Below are 23,275 nucleotides of genomic sequence, written 5' to 3'. Positions count from 1 at the left end.
CGGCTGCGACCATTGGTTTCTTCTTGCCCTCTTGTGCTCATTCATTTCCTCGATCCTTCGCCTTCTGCCTCGATCCGACTTGCAGTATTCTTGCATGACCTCGAAAAGCTCATTCACTATCTTCGGCATGCATCTTTCTAAATATTCGCCACAAGGGCCCAGCGTTAGTCCCCTGATGGCTGCATCAATAATGCTCTGTGCCGGTACCTCTGGTGCTTTCGCTCGCAGCTTGACGACGCGTTGGAGGTATTCTTGCAGGGTTTCCTTGTCCCCTTGCTTGATGTCATGGAAGTCACACGAAGTCAATTCGTCCGGCTTTATGGACCGAAAGCTTGTCGATAGTTCCGACTGCAGCTGGCTCCACGAGTGAATGTGGCCATCTGGAAGGTTAGTGTACCAACGCTGTGCCGGACCCTTCAAAGCCAATACGAGTGCTTTCACCTTTACGGCTCAGTCCTCCGCCGGTTGATTCAATTGCTCCCTCGTATTTTAGCAGGAACTCCTTCGGGTCGGACTCTCCGTCAAACTGTGGCAGGATCGTTGCGTTGAAGCGGCGCGGTCACAGGACTTCATCCAACTCAGCTGACAATGGGGACGTGGGGCCTTCATAGCATCGCCCCTTCGGGTGATGCCTTCGCGATACTCGCCTTCTTCCTCGGATTCCTCAGGTTGGAGGTCTTCGACCGCGATTACTTGCAGCCATGCCCTCGGGGCTTCGGGTCTTGGTGGGATTGGTTCTTCCGGCTCCTCCTCGAACACCAGCCTGCATCTGCTCCAACATCCACTTCTTCTCTTGAGTCTTGGTAAAAGTAGTTCGTGTTAACAACAAAAATGTGCCGCTTTGTCACTGTCCGCGACTTGAGTTTTACGGCAACGAATGGTTACCCATGCTATTACTGGCAGTGTCAGTTGCACGCGCTGCGGCAGGCTCGGTGTGACACCCCGACATTTTGCCTGCTCCTTTTGTGCGTGGTCACCGTGGCGCAAGCACATGAGTCACCCTGCCAATGGGCTGGAATCCACGCTATACCCACCCCAGCCCATATGCAACATCAGATGATTATTTAACCCACCCCAACCTGTTAGTTGATATGCAAAATCCAAACCACACCAATCCATAATTTCCTTTCACCCCATATCTAACCAAACCAATGCTTTATCCATGGGTTCCACCCATTAAAAAACCATGGATTATCCACATGCCCCGCACACAGCATATCCACACAGGTTTTGGCGAGGGGGCGATATCATGTCGAATTGGGAGTGGATCCAAATAAAAAATCACAACGTATGCACACAGGTTTTGGCGGTGAGTGAATTGTGCCATATGGCCATACATATGCTTACATGTGCCACTAGATACAACATAAATAAGACTCCGGCAGGTAAAGCTGCTGCTGCAGGTAAATGCAGGTTTATACACTTTTTTTTACTGCTGAGCCTCCGGTTCTTTGTTCTCCATATACCTGTCAAATTCAGCTTTGCCATTTGAGTTGCATATAGTTATTCGGCCAGTATGGCCCAAGGGACATAAGGATCCCTCATTATATATATAGGCAACTTCACCAAATATGATGTTGCAATGTGGATGACTGAAAAAGAAAAATGAATTCAGCGCTGCAGTAAGCTTACCTCATAAAGAGTCTTGAATAGACGCACATGGCTGCACCAAATGAAACTGTTTGATCAATATCCATCGAGTCATAGACAGATGATTGCTGTAGTTAAAAATGTCTCAAGTATTTTTATTTCATTTACCTGCTGTCATATTGCCAGATATCGTTTCAGGAGGTTTGTTCATGTCAACCGAACCCTGCAACAAATATAGCTTATCAGAGAATTGGATGATGCATGTGTAAGAAAAAAAACAGGTAAAGCTGCATTGTAGTCAGACAGGGCATTGAGGATAAACATTAGAAAGATATCGGTACAGAACTTGATATGACAAGAAACTTTAAGGAGGCTCGCGAATGCCAGAACAAATTAAGGCATGGGTACTATCGATATTGGTGGCCTGACCTATAGCTAATATGTAAAGCTGAAGGTCGACATTCCATCTATACATACAGAATCTGCACAGCTATTCAGTTCTCACTTACAATTAATATGAAAGCCAGGCACTATCTAATCACTCACAACACAAGATTACAAACGGGACCTTAGATAAAACTGCCTTCCAAACGTCATCTACCATCACCAAATCCTGCTCAAAGTATTTCCATACCTTTGATCTCCTAACACGTGGTTGAGATGAATCATGCTCATCATCGGTTCCAAAGCTATCAGTTGTGTGGGATGTGCTTGCAGACATTTTTGAGGGAGTAACAATGAATCTGCACAAGCAAGCAATGGCTGGATCAGTTAAAATACTCATGAATAAAACCAGAAACAAATGTCACCGACTTGTGCCTAATTAGCCAAATGTGCCTGTGTAAATATGATTAGCCAATTGTGCCTAATTTGTCGTGGGGGAGGGCAACTATCCCAATGTATGCAGCAGCTCCCATTTCATTTTTCCTTAGAATAAACTGGAGCCAAGTTTCTTCTTGGAGAGTAGAAGAATCTGCTGCCTTTAGAACCTAACTCTTTTGTTGATAAAGCTAAACTTAATTCAATGTTTGATCAGAAGAGGCGAGTATCTTTTTCTTTTAACTTGTTTTGTAAAGATTTTGCATTATCGGAGCAAATGTGGAAGGCTGAACTGACTTGCACATGAGCTTGGATCTGATCAGCCTGACAAAATAGACAGCTCCCTTTCAAAATTTGATGATAGTCCTTTCTTCCTAGATCAATTCAGTCTGGTAAATTTGCAGAACTATTTTTGGCCACTCCTTCTAGCTGTTTGAATAAGAAAATCAAAGTACTAATGGTGTTTAAGATTTTGGGACAGGTGGACATTGCATATGTACCATTCATCGACGGATTTCAGATATTTCATTAACTTATTTTAACAGGGTGTCCTGACACCAGAATAATGTACTGCAGAAACTGAACAAGATGGACGCATATATGCAGACAAAGCAGGACCCTGAAGTGCTGCTTGCTCTCACAAAGAAGAAGTTTGGGGGTATGAATTAACTCAACAAGATGGACGCATAAGAAGTTTGGACCCTAACCCTTCTCGCACGAGCACCCAAATCGGAGGAACCACCACCAGCCATGGCCGGCGGCAACGGCCAGAAGTCCAAGATGGCCCGTGAGAGGAATGCCGAGAAGAATGAGGCGTCCAAGGGTACGTACGCCCGCCCTACTACCAGATCCCCTCCCTTACGCTTCCTCCCATCCATCGATTCGTCTTGTTTCGGGGGCTTCTGCTCGATTCCTTGCAGGCAGCCAGCTCGAGGCCAACAAGAAGGCCATGAACAACTAGAGGGAGGGCCGTACTCACCGGCGGAGGCGTGGTAGCGGCGAGAACCGGCGACTGCGAGGCGTGACGGAGGTGGCGGGAACCGGCGATGCGTGGCGACAGCGGCTCCGCATCCACGAGCGTGGTGGCGGCCAGCGGGTGCTCGGAGGCGTGGCTGCAGCGGGCCGGCAAGGCGTGGCGGCAGCGGGTCGGCGAGGCTGGCCGACGGCGACGGTGGCCGGTGGAGGCGTGGCGCCGGCGAGGCACTCGCGACCGCCTGGCGTCGTGGCGGCCGAGGGTGGTGGAGTCGCAGACTCGCAGTATAGGGTCTGGCCGTCCGGGGCAGGTCGCAGGATAGGGTTTACCGTGGATGTCTAACCGTTTCCAATTCATAGTTTCCAATTCATAGGCTCGATCCATTTAGAACCAAATCATTTAGGCCCAATCCAAATCAAGCCGAACTATTCATTCGAGCATCCAACTCAAACCAAACCAATTAATATGGTGAGCCCATTTAAAACCAACCAAAACAAGACCAGAGCAAATCCAATCCACTAAAATCACTCTGGCCCAAACCATTTGCAGGTTGACGCATGAGAGAGGAGGCGAGGGAGAGAGAGGGGCAGCGGTCGAGCAGCAGCGTGTAGAAGAAGAAAAAGAAAGGGGCAGCACGGTATGGCAGGGACGCGCGGCGCGAGCGTGTGCAACCGGCGCCGTGGCCAATTTGGCCACGGTAACCACGCACAGGAGGCAAAATATCAGATGATTTCCAATTCCACGGGTGCCTTAGTCATGTGTGTGACGCAAATGGTGACGACTGTCGACAGCGGGTCATTGCGACGAAAGGAGACGAGTCAAAAAGGGTAACGGCAGGGATATGCCAAAGCCAATAAAGACTGCAGAAACGTATGTACTATTCCCAGCAGAAAACAAAAACCAAAGAGAGATAATATTACTGACAACTCGCAAGCAGGGAAGCGTTTAAATTCAATATTTTTTGACTGTCAGTTTAAATTCAATATTAGTGGCTCCAAATTAATGAAAACGGGACCAAATCGTTTAAGCATATGTGCACTGGAGTGGGGTTCCTTTTAAAAAAAAAATTAAGTAGGCGTGGGTATTTGCAACAAAAACTGTTTATGACGAAACTCTTAGGCCCTATTTGGTTTGAGGGACTTTTGTAGAAGTCCCTGGGACTTATGGGACTTTTAACCCAAATAGGATGGGACTTTTAGGGACTTTTTTGGGGTAAAGATTTTTTTTTGAGAAGACCCTCTTGAGGAGCTTTTTTTAGGCTTTTGGGCTATATTCCCACCTACTGCCCCTACCCTACCCTCGGTCCGCCCCTCCCCCACCGAGATGTGCCCCCCTCATCCACATCCTCTGTCTCTCTCGTCCTCTCCCCCAACCCGTTCCCCTCTCTGCCACCGCCACCATCCCCGTCCCCCCCCCTCAACACGCGCGCCTCTACTCCGCCCGCCCGCCGATTCGAGCCGCGCCGCCGCTAGTGCTCGCTCCACCTCGCAACTGCCGCCCAGCCCGCCCGCCGAAGCCCGCCGTGCGCTCACCCGTCCGCTCCACCTCCCGGCGTTGCTCCCGCATGCCGGCCTGGAGAGGTCCGAGCTCGACGCCCGCCGCCATGGCCGGAGCTCAACGACCGCCGCGGAGCTCGCCGTCGCCGCAGATCCTCTTGAACTCGACGGCCGCGCGCACCCGCATGCTGGCGCAGGGGATGGAGGCCGCGCGCTGGAGCCGAGCCCGCCGACCGCGAGGGAGGAGGAGGAGGGGCGCCTCGCCGCCACCGGCCGTGCGCCGGATCCGAGCCCACGAGACCGCGCCCTCCCGCCGCCGCGCACCCGTGCCGTCCGCACCACCCTGCACCCGCACATCGCGCCGTCCCGTTGCCTCGCAGCTGCGAGGCCACACCGCCAGGAGCCGCGCGTGGGCCTGGAGTCCCGACGACTCCGCGCGCCTCCGCCCCTCCGCCTCGCTGCGCGCCCGCGACTCCGCCTCGCCGCTGCCGAGCTTGAGGCCGGCGAGACCGAGCTTGAGGAGCTCGCCGCCGCCGGGAGGGAGCCGCCGTCGGGCGCGTCAGACATGCCGGAGGTTCGGCGCAGGTGAAGGGTAGGGCGTCTGGGCGCATGCATGCAGGGAGAAGGGGTAAAGAAGTCTTTTGAACACTCCATAAATGATGTTTAGACCATTCAATTATTGAAACCAAACAGGGTGGGACTTTTGTTTAGCCCCAGAGACTTTTGGAGAGGCTAGAGACTTCTGAAAACCAAACAGGATCTTATACTTCAAGTGACATATATGATAGTTTTTGCAACTTTCTATACGTAGAGAGGTCTTCCCCTCTGCATCTATCACTAAAAGTATGCATGTCTTTGCTTAGATTTCCCAAATCCGTGTAAAAAATATACAGAGAGAATCAAAGTATTTCTTCAACACTTATGAAGTTATGTTTACACTGGAGGTTAACAGTAGGTGGCCATGCCAGTTGGTTTGCAGGCCGGATACAACGAACCAGACGACTGAACACCGGATGACACCATGGCTGACGCAAGGGGCCTGGAAAATCGGAAGCCAATAAGCATCACGCACTCCGAGTCTCCGACACGTATAAATACCCCTGCGGGTTGGAGACGCAGAAGCTGAAACAAGAAACAGAGATCGCATCTCCGGCCGGCACGCCGGCGACCGGGAAGATGATGCATCAAGCTGCGCCTGCGACGGAGGTGATCCCGCTGATGACGCCGTACAAGATGGGCCCATTCTCGCTCTCCCACCGGGTGGTCCTCGCGCCCCTCACGCGCTGCCGCTCCTACGGCAACGTGCCGCAGCCGCACGCTGCGGTGTACTACTCGCAGCGCGCCACCAAGGGCGGCCTCCTCATCGCCGAGGCCACGGGGGTGTCTGCCACCGCGCTGGGGTTCCTGGAGACCCCCGGCATATGGACGCAAGAGCAGGTCGAGGCATGGAAGCCCATCGTCGACGCCGTCCACCGGAAAGGCGGGATCTTCTTCTGCCAGATTTGGCACGTCGGCAGGGCCTCCACCAACGGTGTGTTCCTATAGCTACTTGTTCTGTTGCTAGCTTATGTCTAGGTGCATAACAAAATCGATGTATCTAGAAAAGTCAAAATAGCTAATAATTTGGAATGGAGGGAGTAGTTGCTGAATATCGAGTAAATCTTTTTTGGGCTTCATTGATATTGATTTGACAGAGCTTCAGCCCGATGGGCAGGCGCCTATCTCGAGCACGGACAAGCAGATTTCCCCCAACGCCGTGCCAGGCGAGGTGTACTCAAAACCACGGCGGCTCCCGAAAGAAGAGATCCCCGCGATCATCGACGACTTCAGGCGCGCTGCGCGGAACGCCATCGCGGCCGGGTTCGACGGCGTGGAGATCCACGGCGGGCACGGGTACCTCATCGAGCAGTTCATGAAGGACGGCAGCAACGACCGCGCCGACGAGTACGGCGGCAGCCTCGAGAACCGGTGCCGCTTCGCGGTGGAGGTCGTCGACGCCGTCGTCGGCGAGGTGGGCGCGAGCCGCGTCGGCATGAGGCTGTCGCCGTTCATGGACATCATGGACTGTGCGGACTCCGACCCGCTGGCGCTCGCCAGCTACATGGTGCGGGAGCTCAACAAGCATCATGGCTTCCTCTACTGCCACATGGTGGAGCCTCGAATGGCCTTCAAGGGCACGTTTGTTGTTGATGGTCGCAAGCAGAGGCAGATTCCACACGGGCTCTTGCCGTTTCGGAAGGCATTCGATGGGACGTTCATTGCCGCTGGGGCCTATGACCTAGAGGAAGGCAACAAGGCAGTGGCCAGTGGCTACACAGACCTCGTAGCTTACGGGCGGCTCTTCTTGGCTAACCCGGATCTGCCTAAACGGTTCGAGCTAGGTGCACCATTGAACAAGTATGACCGTTCTACCTTCTACACACAAGACCCTGTTATCGGCTACACGGACTACCCTTTCCTTAATGAAGACCATGATGACTCGGTTGTTCATACTTAATGATGTAGTTCAGTGAATGATTGCACCTGTTTTTTTCAAAACAAGAATAATGTGCATGATCCATGCATCAAACGCATAAGGTTGATTTATTTCCGCCATTAACCGTTGATTATTTGTATACATGATTTTGTAGCATATATATACTTTGTTTGTTTTACCCTTTGGTAGCGTGCAAAGAAATAATGTATTGTGTGTGCTGCCGGAATAAATTATTATTGATGCTATGAATGTATTTATGAATGAGCAATTTATTAGTCTATAAAGTGAATAAATAATTTAACTTTGCGAATATATTAGCATACAAAATTGATCACATGTGTCCGCATCGCGAACAAATTACTCTTATAGCGAACAATTTAGTCTGTATGGAGAAAACTTAATTTAGCATCACTAACAAACAAGTCTCAACGCGAACAAATAATTCTTATAAGCGAGCAAAATATGTACACATGATGAACAAGTTAGTTACAGAAAAGAGAAAAAAGAAAATAGTATTACCACATAGAAAAAGGAAACAAAATAAATAAATTAAAGAAACTTTAGTATTACCAAAAAGAAAAAACATGCAAGAAAATAAAATAAAAGAAAAGGATAAATAGAAAAGAAAGGAAAAAGAAAAGAAGAGAAAATTAAAAAATAAAAATTAGTAGGAAAAAGAAGAGAAAAGAAATAAAAATTAGTATTACAAACGGAAAACAAGAAAGAAAAACAAGGGTACGAAAATGAATAAGATAGAAAATTAAAAGAAAAAGGAAAACCCAATTTAGTACTACCCATGCATAGCTGGACGCACATCCCTATCTGCATATTGGGCCACAGTTAAGGTTGCACTCCTCCCCAAAGTAGGCCATGCTCGCGTCTCTGTATTGGTATTCTATTTTAGAAAAAGTCTACTTTTCCTGCCTCAACTATCACAAAAATTTGATTTTCCTCCCTCAACTGCAAAACCGGATATCCAGCCTCCCCCAACTATCAAAAGCGTTTGTTATACCTCCATCGGCAGTTTTACAAGCGGTTTTACATTTTTTTCATAGATTTTTCTCCCTTGTCTCTTTTTTCACTCAATTGAGACAACAAACATGGTTAAAAAATCATGACAATTGGTATAGTGATAAAGAAGAGTAGAAAGAACCCAATTTTGCAAAGTTTAAATCTAAAGAAATTTAAAACTTAAAATTTTAAAGAAAGAAAGAATTCAAAATTTATTGAATTTTTAAGACATCAAGATGAGCTCCATATTTGATAAAATTTGAACTGTGTGACACATATTAGAGGTACATCACTGGGGAATTTTGTGAGTATACGTTCTATAGCAAAATTTGAAATTTATTACGAAGGGTCAAATTTGAGCTAAATTTTATACTTTTTTTATTTATTTTCACATAATTTAAAATATACTCAAGAATTTTCATATGTATAAATCAATATGCAAATGATTGAGTAGATTTTAAATTCTATGAAAACAAATAAACAAGGATAAAATTTGGCTCAAATTTGATCCTTCCTAAGAAACTTAAAATTTTGCTATAGAACCTACACTCATAAAAATTCCCTAATGATGTGCCTCTAATATGTATCGCACAATTTAAATTTTGTTAAAGATGTAGCTCATCTTGATGCTTTAAAAATTGAAAGAAGTTTGGATTCTTTCTTTCTTCAAAATTTCAAATTTCAAATTTCTTTGAGTTTCAACATCAAAAAGTTGCAAAATTGTATTCTATATACTCTCATCTACCACTATGCCAATTTTTACGATTTTTTATCCACGTTTGCTACCTTAATTGAGTGAAAAAATTGAGAAGGAAGAAAAATCTATGAAAAAATATAAAAAAATATTTTTTTAGATTACACAGTACAACTCGGACACTCACAACGCACGCACACTCACCCCTATGAACACACGTACGCAACCCTACCCTATGAGCATCTTCGAAGACTGAGCCGGCAAATTCTCGAGATTGACGAAGTCACCACAGGCACCTCGCTGTAGACGGGAATGTCGTCTACCCCTAAAAGCACAACGCCGTTAAATCATAGAATATTCGCTCCCACGGGGAGTCGAACTCAGGACATTAGGTGCTACTGAGGCTCCTATAATCAGTAGACTACATGCCCTTGTAAAATCGTCAAGGGAGGTAAACAAACGGTTTTAAAAATTAGGAGAGGCTGGATACCCGATTTTATAGCTAAGGGACGAAAATTGAATTTCTTCTATTTGTCGTAATGGGTAGCATGTAACACTGCCGCGCGCCGATCCTTTTGGTCTGGCAAGGGAGCCCCCGTCGCTGCAGACGAAGAGGAAATTCTGCCCGTCAACGTCGCCGAACAAAGCACTCACTCCTCAGGCAGAAGCCGCCTAGCCGGGCGTTTCGCACTTTGATCCTCCATCGTTGTGCACGTTGATCTTCCGTCGCATTGTCCAGCACCACCGCTGCCGAGCACCCACAACAAGAGTAGCTAAGTTGCAATAATCAGCTGATGCATGAAGCAGGGAAAGACGTACTAGCGAAGTAGAACACGCATCAGACAAAGGTGCACAATGAAATTTCCACTGGTCAATGATCAGCAGTTCTGGCAGGGACTCCTAAAAAAATAAGCCACATTTAGGATCAGTACATTTGTCTTCCAAAACAAATCAACACTTCCTCTCTATGCGTCACATGATTGGAATGCAAAAATTTCTTTCCTGAGATGACATTTTGAAAAGGAAGTTTCCTTGTTTCAGAACTTTGCGACAAGGCAGAACAAAGGAACGGACAAAACATCATGGCTACATTATTTTATTTTTCATGGGTTTTTGTGAGCTTCATATCTCACAGATATGAGATATGACGTTGAGTTTGAGCAAATAACTTTTATAAAAAAAGACATAAAAAGGAAAATCGGTTGACATTTGTGGATCTAGGCAATTATTTTTCGAAATATGATTACGTTAATCAAGGCGGGGAAAGAAAAGGAAGCTAAGCCCCCCCCCCCCCCAATCCTATCCTCTCCAGCATGGCGGCCAAGTTCGTGATGGAAACGTTAGAGCAAACTGTTTACAAAACAAAAGAAGTCAACCATACGTGACAAAAACGAGGAAGCCAAGTATTACCTCCGTTCCTTTATTTACATTGTTTGATGTTGGTTAGGTCGATTTTGAGCTTCAAATATTATGCTTATAGCTAGTGACTGAAGTAGATAATAATAATAATAATAATAATAATAATAATGGACAGTGGTTTCTTTGCTGACTGAATTGAACAGTATGGTGAGGAAAACAAGAACTAATGATGAAATAAAATGAATAATGTACGGCTCACTTTTTTGCGTACATGTACAAGTTTTGCCCTTTTTGTATTAGTATATGATGACGTACTTTCTTAAATGTATGATGCATGGATGATGACTTTTCTGAATCATGTTAATTCGGCGTGGCACATCAAGTGGATCATAAGGGTTTAACTGTTTTGCCGGCTACTCGCCAGCTGCTAGCGCCAATGCACGCGTGATGGTGGCGGGTCCCGCTGCTATTTAACGCAGCGCTAGCTCTGCTCAGCCAATACCAGCGACCACAGCGCGTCTTCGCCGGCTCGAGCGGGCGCGCCGCGAGATGCCCGTTCCTTTCTCTCTTCACTAGTTGAATACCCCGCGCGTTGCTGCGGGATTTATGGACAAAAAATATTGAAGTTGAGTATATTGAAAAGATGAAGATATGAAGTTGTAGTCAATTTTAGCATTGGAGATATATGGCATGGTTGTATATAAGATATGCTTAAATACTAAAATTGAAGTACATATAAAAAATTCAAGTTGATGAAACTGATAAAAAAAGGAATCGTAATTGGTATGGTAAGATCGCTTTAATTTTATTTTAGGAGAAAATGGAAAAAGTCTGCATCATTTTGTGAAGTGATTCGACTTTGTATCGACTCTTTAGCTAAGCGAAATTTATGCAAATATTTTTTTTAAATAAAATGTGAGGAATGCAGTTGTGTGTGAAATGTTGATAATTGGAAATATAGTTGTACAAATATAGTTGTATCAAACAGTAAAATATTAAGGAGGAACCAAATATAGTGTCAATATCAGAACATAATGAATGAATGTGTAACACTGAAGAGAAGAGACCTAGAACAATCCTTCACGGTGCTCTTCCTGCATGCCACAGTGATGCAAGACAAAATTTAAGAGTAGCAAAACAGCTGGGGAAGTCAAGGAGCTACCAGAACCGAATGTAATAATGGAGTCGAGAGTGTGTGTAACGCTACGATGGTTTCGACTAAGCAAAATATATAGAGCGTTGGGTTCTACAGATCATGAGAAGTGAAAGGGGTGGTGGTGGTAGTGTAGTGTATTGTTAGATAGAGAGACTTAAGGAAATGACAGGTTGGATGATCAAATTACAAACATGAGAGAAATGAAGAGACATAGTAAGGTGGATGAAGGAGTACTTCTTCCATTGTTGGTGGCTCAATGGGGATTGAGAGAAATATAAATTAATATTTTCTAGTGGGATGCATCAATCTTAGAAGACAGAAATACCATAGGAGACTAATTGTTTTTCTTTTTGAAACAAATGTGGATTTATTTACTAATATTAGATAGACTAATATTTAATTGATAAATGAAAATAATGTTCATGATACAATAATAAAAGAAAATAAAGGGAGGGGATTTAACATATGTATGTTGCATAGAGTAATATTTAATTGATAAATAAAAATTTGGATGCTGGGCTTCTTTTTATTTATACTTTTGATGAACCGCAACATATTGAAAAACATGACTGAGAGAAATAGAAATTATAACACTTAGTGGGTTGATAACATAGCAACATGGCACTTAGTGGATTGATGACGTGGCAGCACGAGGATTGAGAGAAATATAATTATGACACTTAGTGGGTTGCATCTATATAGAATATATAGATTTCTCTGTCATCTACGTAAATATGAGCCGACTAGTCACCTATCGTAATACTCGCTCTAGGTCACGCAAAAATTCGTTGAAGTTTCTAGAAGCATTCATGGCAGCCAGCGACTGCATCAACCTTTTAGGCAGTACCAATGCTCCCTATAGAATGATTTCTGTAACATTAATTATATGGCCATATAGAACTTTTAATTTAGTTGGCACTATAATAAATTTAAGAGAGAATAGAGAGAGGAAGAAACCAATACAAAAACTAAGGCACTAGACACCACTAAATTTTACATTGAGGGGGATAGTGTCTCCATGATAGATGGGGAACAAATATAATACGTAGAGGGAAAAAAAGTGAATTTATTTAGGACCCATACTAAAGTCATTCTCAATGAGGAGTTTCATATTTACGTTTCCAAAAAAGCCACATAAGCAAAGGGGCATTTAATTTATAGATGAAATAGTTTCATACAATGCATTGTTTCATTCTTTGTTGTTTCCTAGGCTACATGCAAGATACAGAGTATGTTAGAAATAGTATACACATGGTTTCATCCCAATAAAACTCATTTCATCTTTCTCTTCATCACTTCATTGCCACATCATTAAAAATGCCTACATGGTAACTCATTTATTGCCTATGAATCTGACATTGAGAATGCCTAAGAAATTGTTGTAGTGGAAAAGTGGAAAGCCAAAGAATAGAGTGACTGATCTATATTGATTAAGTACAAGGACCACATCTTTTATACATGCCCAAGAGGGCCAAAAGATGTCTGTTCCCGAAGGGACATGCCCCTTCGGGAATGACCCCTTCATGTAATTAAAAACTGCCTAATGATATCCTAATGATGTCATTAATCTAATTAATTAATTACAAAAATTGATCACTAATCCTAATTTCTTCATAACACTCCCCCTTGATCAATTTGTTCTTCTTGCGGTCTTGTAATCAATCGAATAACTCCTTAAAAACCCTGTGGGAAAAATCAGGAGATGTATGGATATATCATAAGAAAAACTCCTTAAACCCTTTTGGAAAAATAGGAGAAAATATTGATATCGCATATATATGTTGGTATTCCATTAAAACTCCTTTAAAATTCAGTGGAAAAATATAAGGAGAAAATGATATCGAATATCATTGATTATAAACTTATATGATAAAATCCTCGAAAGGAAAACTCATAACTAAATTTGAATATATTATGATTTGTGGATCATATTTATAATAATTCTCCCCCAAAACCCGATGGAAAAATATGAGGAGAAATAATATCTTAAATATCATCTTAAAAAATATGGTGAGAAAATAGAAGGTATGATATAAATAATATGTCTCGAATATCCCTTTAAAAACTCCGGTGGGAGAAATTAGAGATATGACATAAAATATTGCCTCATTAAAAACCTATATATGAGAAAAAAATTTAACTCATTTAGGAAAAGAGTGCAATTTATAATCTTATGATTATGGTTGGTCATATCAAGGGTTTACTCTCCCTGATACTTGCAAATCTTTAAGTCGTCTCATTCCAATTCTGAAAACATATTTTTGGAATAATGATGTAGGTAAAGACTTTGTGAATAAATCTGCAAGATTATCGCATATGACTTTATTTGCAATATTTCTATCTCTCCATTTTTCTGTAGCTCATGAGGATAGAATAATTTAGGAGCAATGTGTTTTGTGATATTGCTCTTAATATAACCTGCATTCATTTGTGCAATGCAAGCAGAATTATCTTCATAGATAATTGTTGGTTTCATGCTTGAACTAATATCACATGACTATTGTATGTAATTGATCATTCTGCGAAGCCATACACATTTACGTGAAGCCTCATATAATGCAATTATTTTAGAATGATTAGTGGATGTGGCTATTAAGATTTGTTTGGATGATTTCCACGATATAGTTGTTCCACCATGTAAAAATGCAAAACCTGTCTGAGATCTGGCATTATGGGGATCAGATAAATAGCCAGCATCTGTATATTCAATCATTGATTTATCTTGGTTAAACTGATAGAATAAACCAAGATCTGTTGTACCTTGGAGATATCTAAAGATATTCTTAACTTCCGTCCAATGACATTTTGTTGGAGTTGCGCTATGTCTAGCTAGTAAGTTTACCGCAAATGCAATGTTAAGCCTGGTACAATTTGCGATATACATTAGAGTTTTAATGGCACTTAGATATGGAACTTCTGTTCCCAATAATTCTTCATCTTCATCCTGTGGTCTGAATTGATCCTTGTTCATCATATCAAGAGATCTGACGACCATAGGTATCTTTAATGGATATAATTTATCCATATTAAATTTCTGAAGAATTTTCTAGATATATGCAGACTGATGTACTAATATCCCTAATGGGAGATGTTCAAGCTGAAAGCCTAAACAAAATTTGACTTTACCCAAATCTTTCATTTCAAATTCCATCTTTAGATGGTTGCATCCTTCATCTATATCTCGTGTACTCCCAATAATATTAAGATCATCCACGTACATGGATATGATGCAAAATCCACTTAAAGATTTCTTGATGAATACACATTGGCAATCATCATTATTGAAAAAAAAAACCTTCTGAAAAAAGGAATTCCTTTAGTTGGTTGTACCACATTCTACCCCACTGCTTCAAACCATATTGTGATTTTTGAAGCTTTACACAATACATGTTGCGAGAATGATTCTTATTCGGAATATCAAGCCCTTCAGGAACTTTCATATAAATATCTGAATTTAGTGACCCATAAAGATATGTTGTCACTACGTCCATGAGATGCATGGATAGACCTTTCTGAGATGCCAATGACATTAAGTATCGGAATGTTATACCACTCATAACTGGAGAATATGTTTTATCATAATCGATGCCGGGTCTCTGCTTGAACCATTGTGCTACAAGCCTCGCTTTGTATCTCACCACCTCATTATTTTAATTCCTTTTACGAATGATGAAAACCCATTTTGATCCCACGGGAAAAATATTTTGAGGAGTAGGTATAATCGATGAGAATACCTCTCGTTTCTTGAGCGAGTGCAATTCTGCCTCGATTGCTTCATTCCATTTGATCCAGTCTGAGCGCTTGATGCACTCTGCCATGGTCTTAGGTTGTGGATCAGGTTGGAGGTCACTTGCAATTTTGGAGGCGAAATTAATGTTGATAATTGTAGTCTTTCTATTGAATGATTCTCCAGAATCAATATAGTTGGTGGAAATTTTATTTACCCTTTGTGACTCTACTATATGTCCCAAGGTATTGGAGTCAAGGTATTCCGCTGTTCTAGCACTTATATTTGGGCGTGCTTTTGTGCTAGGTATATGGTGTATTTGTTGAACATCCATATTATTTGGATTTTCAATATCCAGTTGGTGTCTATCAACATGATGTTGATTTGCATTTACCGTTTTGGAAGTAGTCTTCCTTGGTTTCCGTGGAAGCTTATCCTTTGTTACCTTTTTGATCTGGGAGATTTTGAGTAGGTACCACTACTCTTTCTGGTACATTTACAGCAGGATTGTGTGATTTTGTGACACCTTTATAATCAGAAAATGCATCTAGCAGATTATTTGCAATGTTTTTCAAATTGATAATCTTTTGAACTTCAGTTTCTGTAGTACGTTGATCATATGACTGAATACCTGAGGCATTCTAATTTATTTCCTGGCATTCTTGTTGGTAAATATTGTCTCCCCCTAATGCCGGAAAATTGTCTTCATCGAAGATGCAATCAGCATGATGGGCAGTAAATAAATCCCCTGTAATAGGCTCGAGGTATTTTATGATTGACGGTGATTTATACCCCCACATATGTCCCCAATTTTCTATGGGGGGCATTGATGTATGCTGCGGTGGTGAGATCGGTACGTATGCAGTGCAACCAAATTTTCGCAGATGGGAAATAGTTGGTTGATTCCCATGTACTAACTGCAACGGGGAAACCGTATTATATGCAGTAGGTCTTATTTGAATCAAGTTGGCGGCGTGTAACACCGCATGACTCCCAACATGATATTGGTAATTTGCAATTCTGTAGTAATGGTCTTGCAATTAATTTTACTCTCTTGATAAGAGATTCGGCTAATCCATTTTGTGTATGTACGTAAGGTACCAAATATTCCACATTAATGCTTAGAGCCATACAATAGTCATTGAAGGCTTTTGAGGAAAACTCAGCGGCATTATCCATTCCGATGGATTTTATTGGATTGTCCAGATAATGTGCTCTTAATTTAATAATTTGAGCAATGAACCTTTGTGAAAGCATGGTTCCTAGTGGATAATAAACAAACATGGGAACATCTTGTTGATGCATCAATAAGTACCATGAAGTACCTAAATGTCTCAGTTAATGGATGTATAGGACCAAAAATATCTCCTTGAATGCGTTCAAGAAATGTTAGTGGTTTAGCCTTTATCTTAAGATAAGAGGGTCTTAAGATTAATTTCCCTGTATCACATGTGGTGCATACAAAATATGAAGGTTTAGGAAATTTTGAAGTATTCATGTGATGACCAAGTGAATTGCTGATAATTTTTCGCATCATCCCTATACCAGGATGACCTAGGCGATCATGCAAAGTCTTGAAAATATCAAGATTTTCAAAAATTATCTTATATGCAACATGTTGTAAGGGTTTGATGTATGTGAAATACAATCCAGTTGATAGTGAAGAAATTTTCTCAAGTAGTTGCTTGTTATATCCCTCATTTTTTGTGATGAATAGATGTTCATCTTTTTTGTCATTATGTGTTTCGATATGGAAACCATTATGATGGATATCTTTATAACTCAATAGGGTACGAGTTGAATCGGGATACAAGAGTGCATCCTTGATTACTAATTGTGTACCCATAGGGAGAATTAATATGGCTCGTCCTGAACCAACAATCACAGCATTTCGACCTGCGATAGTTGTGACTTTTCCTTTACTCTTAGTAAGAGTTTGGAAATATTTAATTTCCCTGAGTATGGTGTTAGTGGTAGCACTATCCACTAAACAAAGTTCTTCCTCCATTTGGATTGTCCCCTAGGATAATCTATAATGATTGAGTCAAATATATTAAGATAAACTCAAAAGTTTATATAATACATACTTTATTCAATAAGTATCATATGTCCTACAATACTGAATGACAACAAATATTTACAACACAAGTATGACATGAATATGGCTAAATAATCAAGTCTTGAGGTGATGGAGACTAGTTGTTGTCTCCGTATATGTTGTTGGATTGGAATTCAACGAGCATATCGTCAGTGCTGAGTAAATCGTCCATCTGCGGAGGAGTCTTCTCATTGTTATTTTCCATAGGAGCATCCTTGGAGCAACTGGCGTCAGTCGGTTGAGTAATGAAGTGCGCTTCATACTTGTCCCTTTGAATTTGTTTGCCAACACATTTCTGGTAGAGTTCAACCAAATGCTTGGCAGTGTGGCATTTCTTAGTGATATGGTTGTGACAACCATACCTTTGACAAACTTGAGAGTTGTCATGGCGGAAATTTTTCTTGAAAGTGCCCTTGCCTTTGTGAGAATCCTTATTTTTTTGAAAACAATGCTTGTTTTTATTGTTCCACTTTCCCTAGAAATTCTTTTTGAATTTCTTGCCACCAAACTTCTTTTGTTTGTTTCAATTATTGTAGTGAACTTCAGGCAGAGGTGATCCACCCACAGGGCGCAATTGATGATTCTTTGTTAAGAGCTCATCATGTTTTTCTGCTTGTAGTAAGTCATATATCAAGTAAGAATATTTAGCATAGTTGTGGCAGCGGTATTGCTGCTGCAATAACCAATTTGCCGGGACAAATATGGATAATGTCTTTTCAATCTTTTCTGCATCATTAACTGGTTGATTACAAAAATGAAGTTTGGAACAAATCTTATGAACATCAGAGTTATATTCTGCAACAGATTTGAAATCCATAAGATGGAGTAGAGACCATTCTCGTCTTGCTTTGGGTAAAATGATGGTCTTTTGTTGATCATAGCGTTCTTTGAGTGCAACCCAAAGTGATCTAGGATTCTCTTCCATCATATATTCGTTCTTGAGATCAGGGTGAAGATAATGTCTCAAGAGATATAATGTGGTGCATTTGGCTTCGTCTGAAACAAGGGCTTGTGGATTTGGCTCTTCAATCGTATTGATATAGCCTTTTGTTGTTAGCATGATTTTAATGTCCATAGCCCAAGTCAGATAGTTGCTACCATCGGCTGCAAGTTCAGCGAAATCTTTGTTGACTAAGTGAGCCATTTTTCCTACATGAAAGATCATGTATATGATTAATTTATTGTGGTAAATTAAAATTTATGTGAGTATAAATTGATGCAAAACAATGAAATCAAGATGATTCTTGAATCATAATTTAAGGTACAGAGATTTAAATAGTGTAACTATTTTTATAATATTCATGCGGGAATAAATGACTTGATGGTCTTAATATATACAAATGAAATTGTATAGAATCTTTTGGATATACACTTTATAGGTAATCATCATAAGATGTAGACCTATTAGTTCTAAAAGCATGGTCTCAGGGCAAATAAATTCTTAATTGCAGCTGATGCCTAGGTCTTCATTACCTTGTGTTTTTTTTTTTCAAAAATTCAGATTTGTATACCTTAATTTTAATTTTACATATCTCTACATGATGTAGAATATAAATTAAGTGTCATATTTGTAATAATACAAATAAATAAATAGCACATGAAAAGATTGTTCTAAAATAATACTTGAATAACCAATGTGAGATCTACGGATCACATATGTACAATTGCTGTGGTAATTATAGCATCCATATTAAATTGGTGCCAATATCCAAACTTGATAGTCTAGATAGCTATTTACAACAATTATACAAATTCAGAATAGTCTGAGGATTAAAATAGAACAATCTACGGCCTTAAATATAAATATACAGAACTGAATATTCTAAAAATATAATTAGATAAAGTTTTGGGGGCCTTATTGCAATTTTATAGAAAAAATGGGGGCGCTCGGCTCGGCTCGGTGCTGTGCTGCCGGCTCGGCTCAGCCTGCTGTGGGGGCCCGGCTCGGCAGCCTGGGTTGGGTGGCCTGCCAAGGGCCCAACCCGGTTCCGGTTAAAGCACGCGGCCCATAACGAATCAGTGGAGTAGCAGCTTCAGATGATAGAAATATTTTCTGTCACCTGAAGTGATGCTTAGCCACCCCTATTGAGAGGCAGGCCCGTCCCTGGGCACGTGCCACCGGTGCAGCTGCACAGGGCCCCCAAAAATATGGGGCCCCAGCTAGATTAGTCTGTACTACTAATCAGTATTAGTAGTTCTAGCACAACGATCAATCCACTCAAGTTTTCCATGGAGCTTCCTTGAGAAACCTACACAGACTTTCCTTCTACTCCCTCGAATATCTTCCACTTCTTCCTTGACACATGTAAATAATCTCATAACAGTTGTATGCCTGCCTGATTCTCATTCTCCTATCACTAATTAATCAGCAATTTGTGTCAAGTAAAATCCCATTGGACCATGAATCATCCCCTAATCCCAACCTCATATTTATATCTTGTTTTCTTCTCCTCTATCTCGTTTGTCCTTACACCTTAATCTTAGCATCAAATAATCAATTGGGGATTGGTGGGCTCTGCTGGACCATTTGAGACCTCTTCTAGTTGGAATGGGTACTAATAGTTAGGGCCTACTAATAATTATGTCAGTACTTATAAATATGCATGTGCTTGCAATTTTCTTCTTGAATCTGTGTCCCTGCTAATTCTATTTCTTTCTCTATTTGTGCATCCTTATTTTAAATCATGTTTTCTAAAAGTTGAAATAGAAAAATATGACTCGCTATGAAAGCATGAAAAGACAAAAAAAAAGAAATAAAAGCATTTGAGTTGATTTTAGAAATGTATTCAAGCAGCATATATAATAAGTATCCGAAGTTAGGTATACAATGATTTATAGTACAAAAATTACTATAGGCCTTTGTTTGTTATATTAGATTGGGGGCCTAAAGTATAGTTTCACACAGGGCCCATATTTTTTGCGGGACGGCCCTGTTGAGAGGCGTGGATGTGAAGCGACGGATGAAAACCATCATCACGGAGGTGACCGACTAAATATTTTTCGCTTTAGAAATTCAAGAAGGTACCTATCTATCAAATAAATGGACCAGCCAACTAGCCAAACAATTTTACTTGCTTTAAAAACAGTAGAAATATGAATTTATAAACCTTCATTTATCCATCATTGGAGGAGGCATGTACGTGCGATGGATCGGATCTAGTTTTATTCTAAGAATTAATGGAGCTATTTTTTCTATGGTGGGACATGTCTGTGGACAACCAGACATTTGTGATGACTTCAATCTCAAAATCTGTCAACTTAAAAGTGCTTATAGGAGCAGAATTTGAAATCTGTCAGCTCGGTCTCCTAAAGTGCTGATAGGAGCAAATTTTGCATGTGTATATTTATACATGTATATGTAAGCGTCTACGTTATATAGCGATCGAAAATATTATGTTTAAATCTCATGTCATCCTTTTCCCCAAATAGATTATGTGGTTCAAACGAGCAGTAGTAAAATTTTCTCTCTCTTTTGGCATTTATTAGTTCGGGCATCAACGCGATGGCTGGTCTGAGACTTAGACCTTCCGGCAGCTTTTTTTTATGTCTCTATCACATCAAAATGAATCTTAGCATATAGTAGCATTAAATAAAATATATTCATAAATTTTTTTGACAGATTAGTGCTAATTCGCTAGACGAATATAATAAGTCTAATTAATTTATAATTTGCTACAATATCATCCGCTAATTATGAATTAATATATCTCAGTAGATTCGTCTTGCAGTTTAGCCTCGGAGTTCTGTAGTTAGTTTTGTAATTAGACTTCATTTAATACTTATAAATAGCAAGATTCTTTTTGATGTGACATGGACTGAAGTTTAGCTCCTGAAACCAAACAACCCCTTAGGCCAGTCTTAATGGAAGTGTTATAGGAGTATTATGAACATTAAATTTGCTGATGTAGCAATCTCATTATGAAGAGAGAGGAGGGAGAGTTTCATGGGGATATGAGAGGAGTGTCATCACCATGACACTCTTCTAATTTGGTTACCTAGTTCACAGTTTTTGTAGCTGTATGATGATACTTCTACGGAGACTGGCCTTATTTTTCGTGATTGTCCAGTTCGTTACTGGCTGTCTGGCTGACGATCCGTGCTCTAGGTTTCGATGCTGTACAACATTTAACAGGTATTGGTTGATCTGTCGCACACAGCACGTACGATAATGCATGAGGACGTACTCCGCACGCAGTAGATGGCGATGGAGGAACGACAAAAGTGGCTGTGATTAAACAAACGGCGCCGCAGCAAATCCGATCAAGTATAATTAACCAAATCATATTATACCTAGGTCGAAAAGAACGAAATTATTACGTTATTATATAAGGAACAACACCTGCATATAATATTTTTAGGGAAATCTGCATTTTTTTTAAGTCTCAACCTAAATACAAGCTGTAATATGTTATACACACACGCCTACTGAGTACAAAGTGATGGTCACGTCGGGCATATCAAATGGCGCTTGAGGCTCCTCAGCGGAAAATCCCAGCCAGGTGTGGTGCGGGTGTCTTTAAAAAATCATAGTAAATTATAAAAAATTATAAAATAAAAACAATTAATTTTGTTAGACTCCACGTGGGTAGATCTATGCCATGAACATATGATATGGTATATTTTAGTACAAAATTTTTGTTTTAGCTTTAAATATATATTTTTTGGTAATTATTCATGGCTACAGTTCATGATCCAATTATGGTGAAAATTTTATGGTGAGTTAATCATTACATGCTTGAGTTGTAGTACAAATTTCATGCTCATTGGATCAATATATGCCTGAGTTGTAGTTACTAGTTTCTCTCGGTGGTTTTTTTATTTTTCTTTTATATTTATTTCGGCTGAATCTTTGGAAAATTATAAAAAATTATAAAAAATTCAAAAAATGGAAAATCTCATTTTGTTGGACTCCACGTGAGTAGATCTATACAGTGAATATAGGGATGGCAATATGTACATGAAACCCGAAATTCGATTGGTTTTTACTCCATTAAGGTATGGGTTTGGGTCAACTTTTAGACCCGTGGATTTATTAATGGGCACAAAATCCGACTCGTTTGGTTTATGGGTACGGGTTTGTTCCTACAAAACTCGAACCCGTAAACCCATGGATTTTTTAAATCCGACCCAACCTAGTGTAATTGTTATTTTATTTTATAAATTTATAATAAACTTAACATCTCATCTCCTTCCATTCTTATTTTGATGAACCCTGAATATTTTGGTGGCAGGTAGGCTGTTATTGCTTTACAATTATAGTGTGTATATGCATATGGTGGTTTCGTATTTTTGAATGGTGCTATAATCATTTGAATATAGAACTTGTTATTTATATTTTTATTTCCTCTAGTAATTTTAGTGAACAATGAACTTCTTGCTCATTGTGTATTCCTCTACGCTATAATTTTGATACTTACTATATTAAATTTGTTGATTATGATAAAAACTAGTATATTGAAGTGTAGACCCACGGGTTACCCATGGGTACCCGTTAACCCGATGGGTATGGCCGTATGAGTTTGGACAAAATTTTAAATCCATCATGGGTATGGATTTTTTTAATGGGTCTAGATATTTTTTTATGGTTTTGGGTTTGGGATGGCAAAACAAGATGGGTTTATACCCGTTGCCATCCCTTAGTGAATATTTGATATCGTATATATACTTTAGTACAATAATTTTGTTGTAGATTTAGATATATACTTTTCGGTAATTAATTCATAGCTACAGTTTTGGTCGTCCAATTATGGTGAAATTTTTATAGTGAGCTAATCATTACATGTTTTAGAAGTAGAAAAAATTACATACTCATTGGATCATATATGCTTGAGTTATAGATTTATCTAGGTTTATCTATAGATTTATCTTGGTTTATA

General features: G+C 40.7%; 2 protein-coding genes across 2 annotated transcripts; one reads left to right on the top strand and one right to left on the bottom strand.

The window, feature by feature from the left end:
• Nucleotides 1-1,245: 1,245 nt before the first annotated feature.
• LOC120658131 lies at nucleotides 1,246-3,506 on the bottom strand. The gene is made up of 5 exons (XM_039936345.1): nucleotides 3,389-3,506; nucleotides 2,225-2,333; nucleotides 1,759-1,813; nucleotides 1,633-1,663; nucleotides 1,246-1,466 (listed from the first exon to the last, which is right to left on the bottom strand). Exons 1-5 carry the CDS (start codon nucleotides 3,478-3,480, stop codon nucleotides 1,430-1,432), a joined length of 324 nt encoding a protein of 107 aa, XP_039792279.1. The 5' UTR covers nucleotides 3,481-3,506; the 3' UTR covers nucleotides 1,246-1,429.
• A 2,490-nt stretch (nucleotides 3,507-5,996) lies between these two features.
• LOC120658130 (12-oxophytodienoate reductase 1-like) lies at nucleotides 5,997-7,599 on the top strand. The gene is made up of 2 exons (XM_039936344.1): nucleotides 5,997-6,409; nucleotides 6,573-7,599. The coding sequence occupies exons 1-2, from the start codon at nucleotides 6,055-6,057 to the stop codon at nucleotides 7,373-7,375; spliced, it is 1,158 nt and encodes a 385-aa protein (XP_039792278.1). The 5' UTR covers nucleotides 5,997-6,054; the 3' UTR covers nucleotides 7,376-7,599.
• Nucleotides 7,600-23,275: the final 15,676 nt, after the last annotated feature.

Source organism: Panicum virgatum, chromosome 2N (assembly GCF_016808335.1).
Source record: "Panicum virgatum strain AP13 chromosome 2N, P.virgatum_v5, whole genome shotgun sequence".
Taxonomy (NCBI): domain Eukaryota; kingdom Viridiplantae; phylum Streptophyta; class Magnoliopsida; order Poales; family Poaceae; genus Panicum; species Panicum virgatum.
Note: the sequence above shows the minus strand (reverse complement) of the source record. Positions and strands in the feature narration are given on the sequence as shown.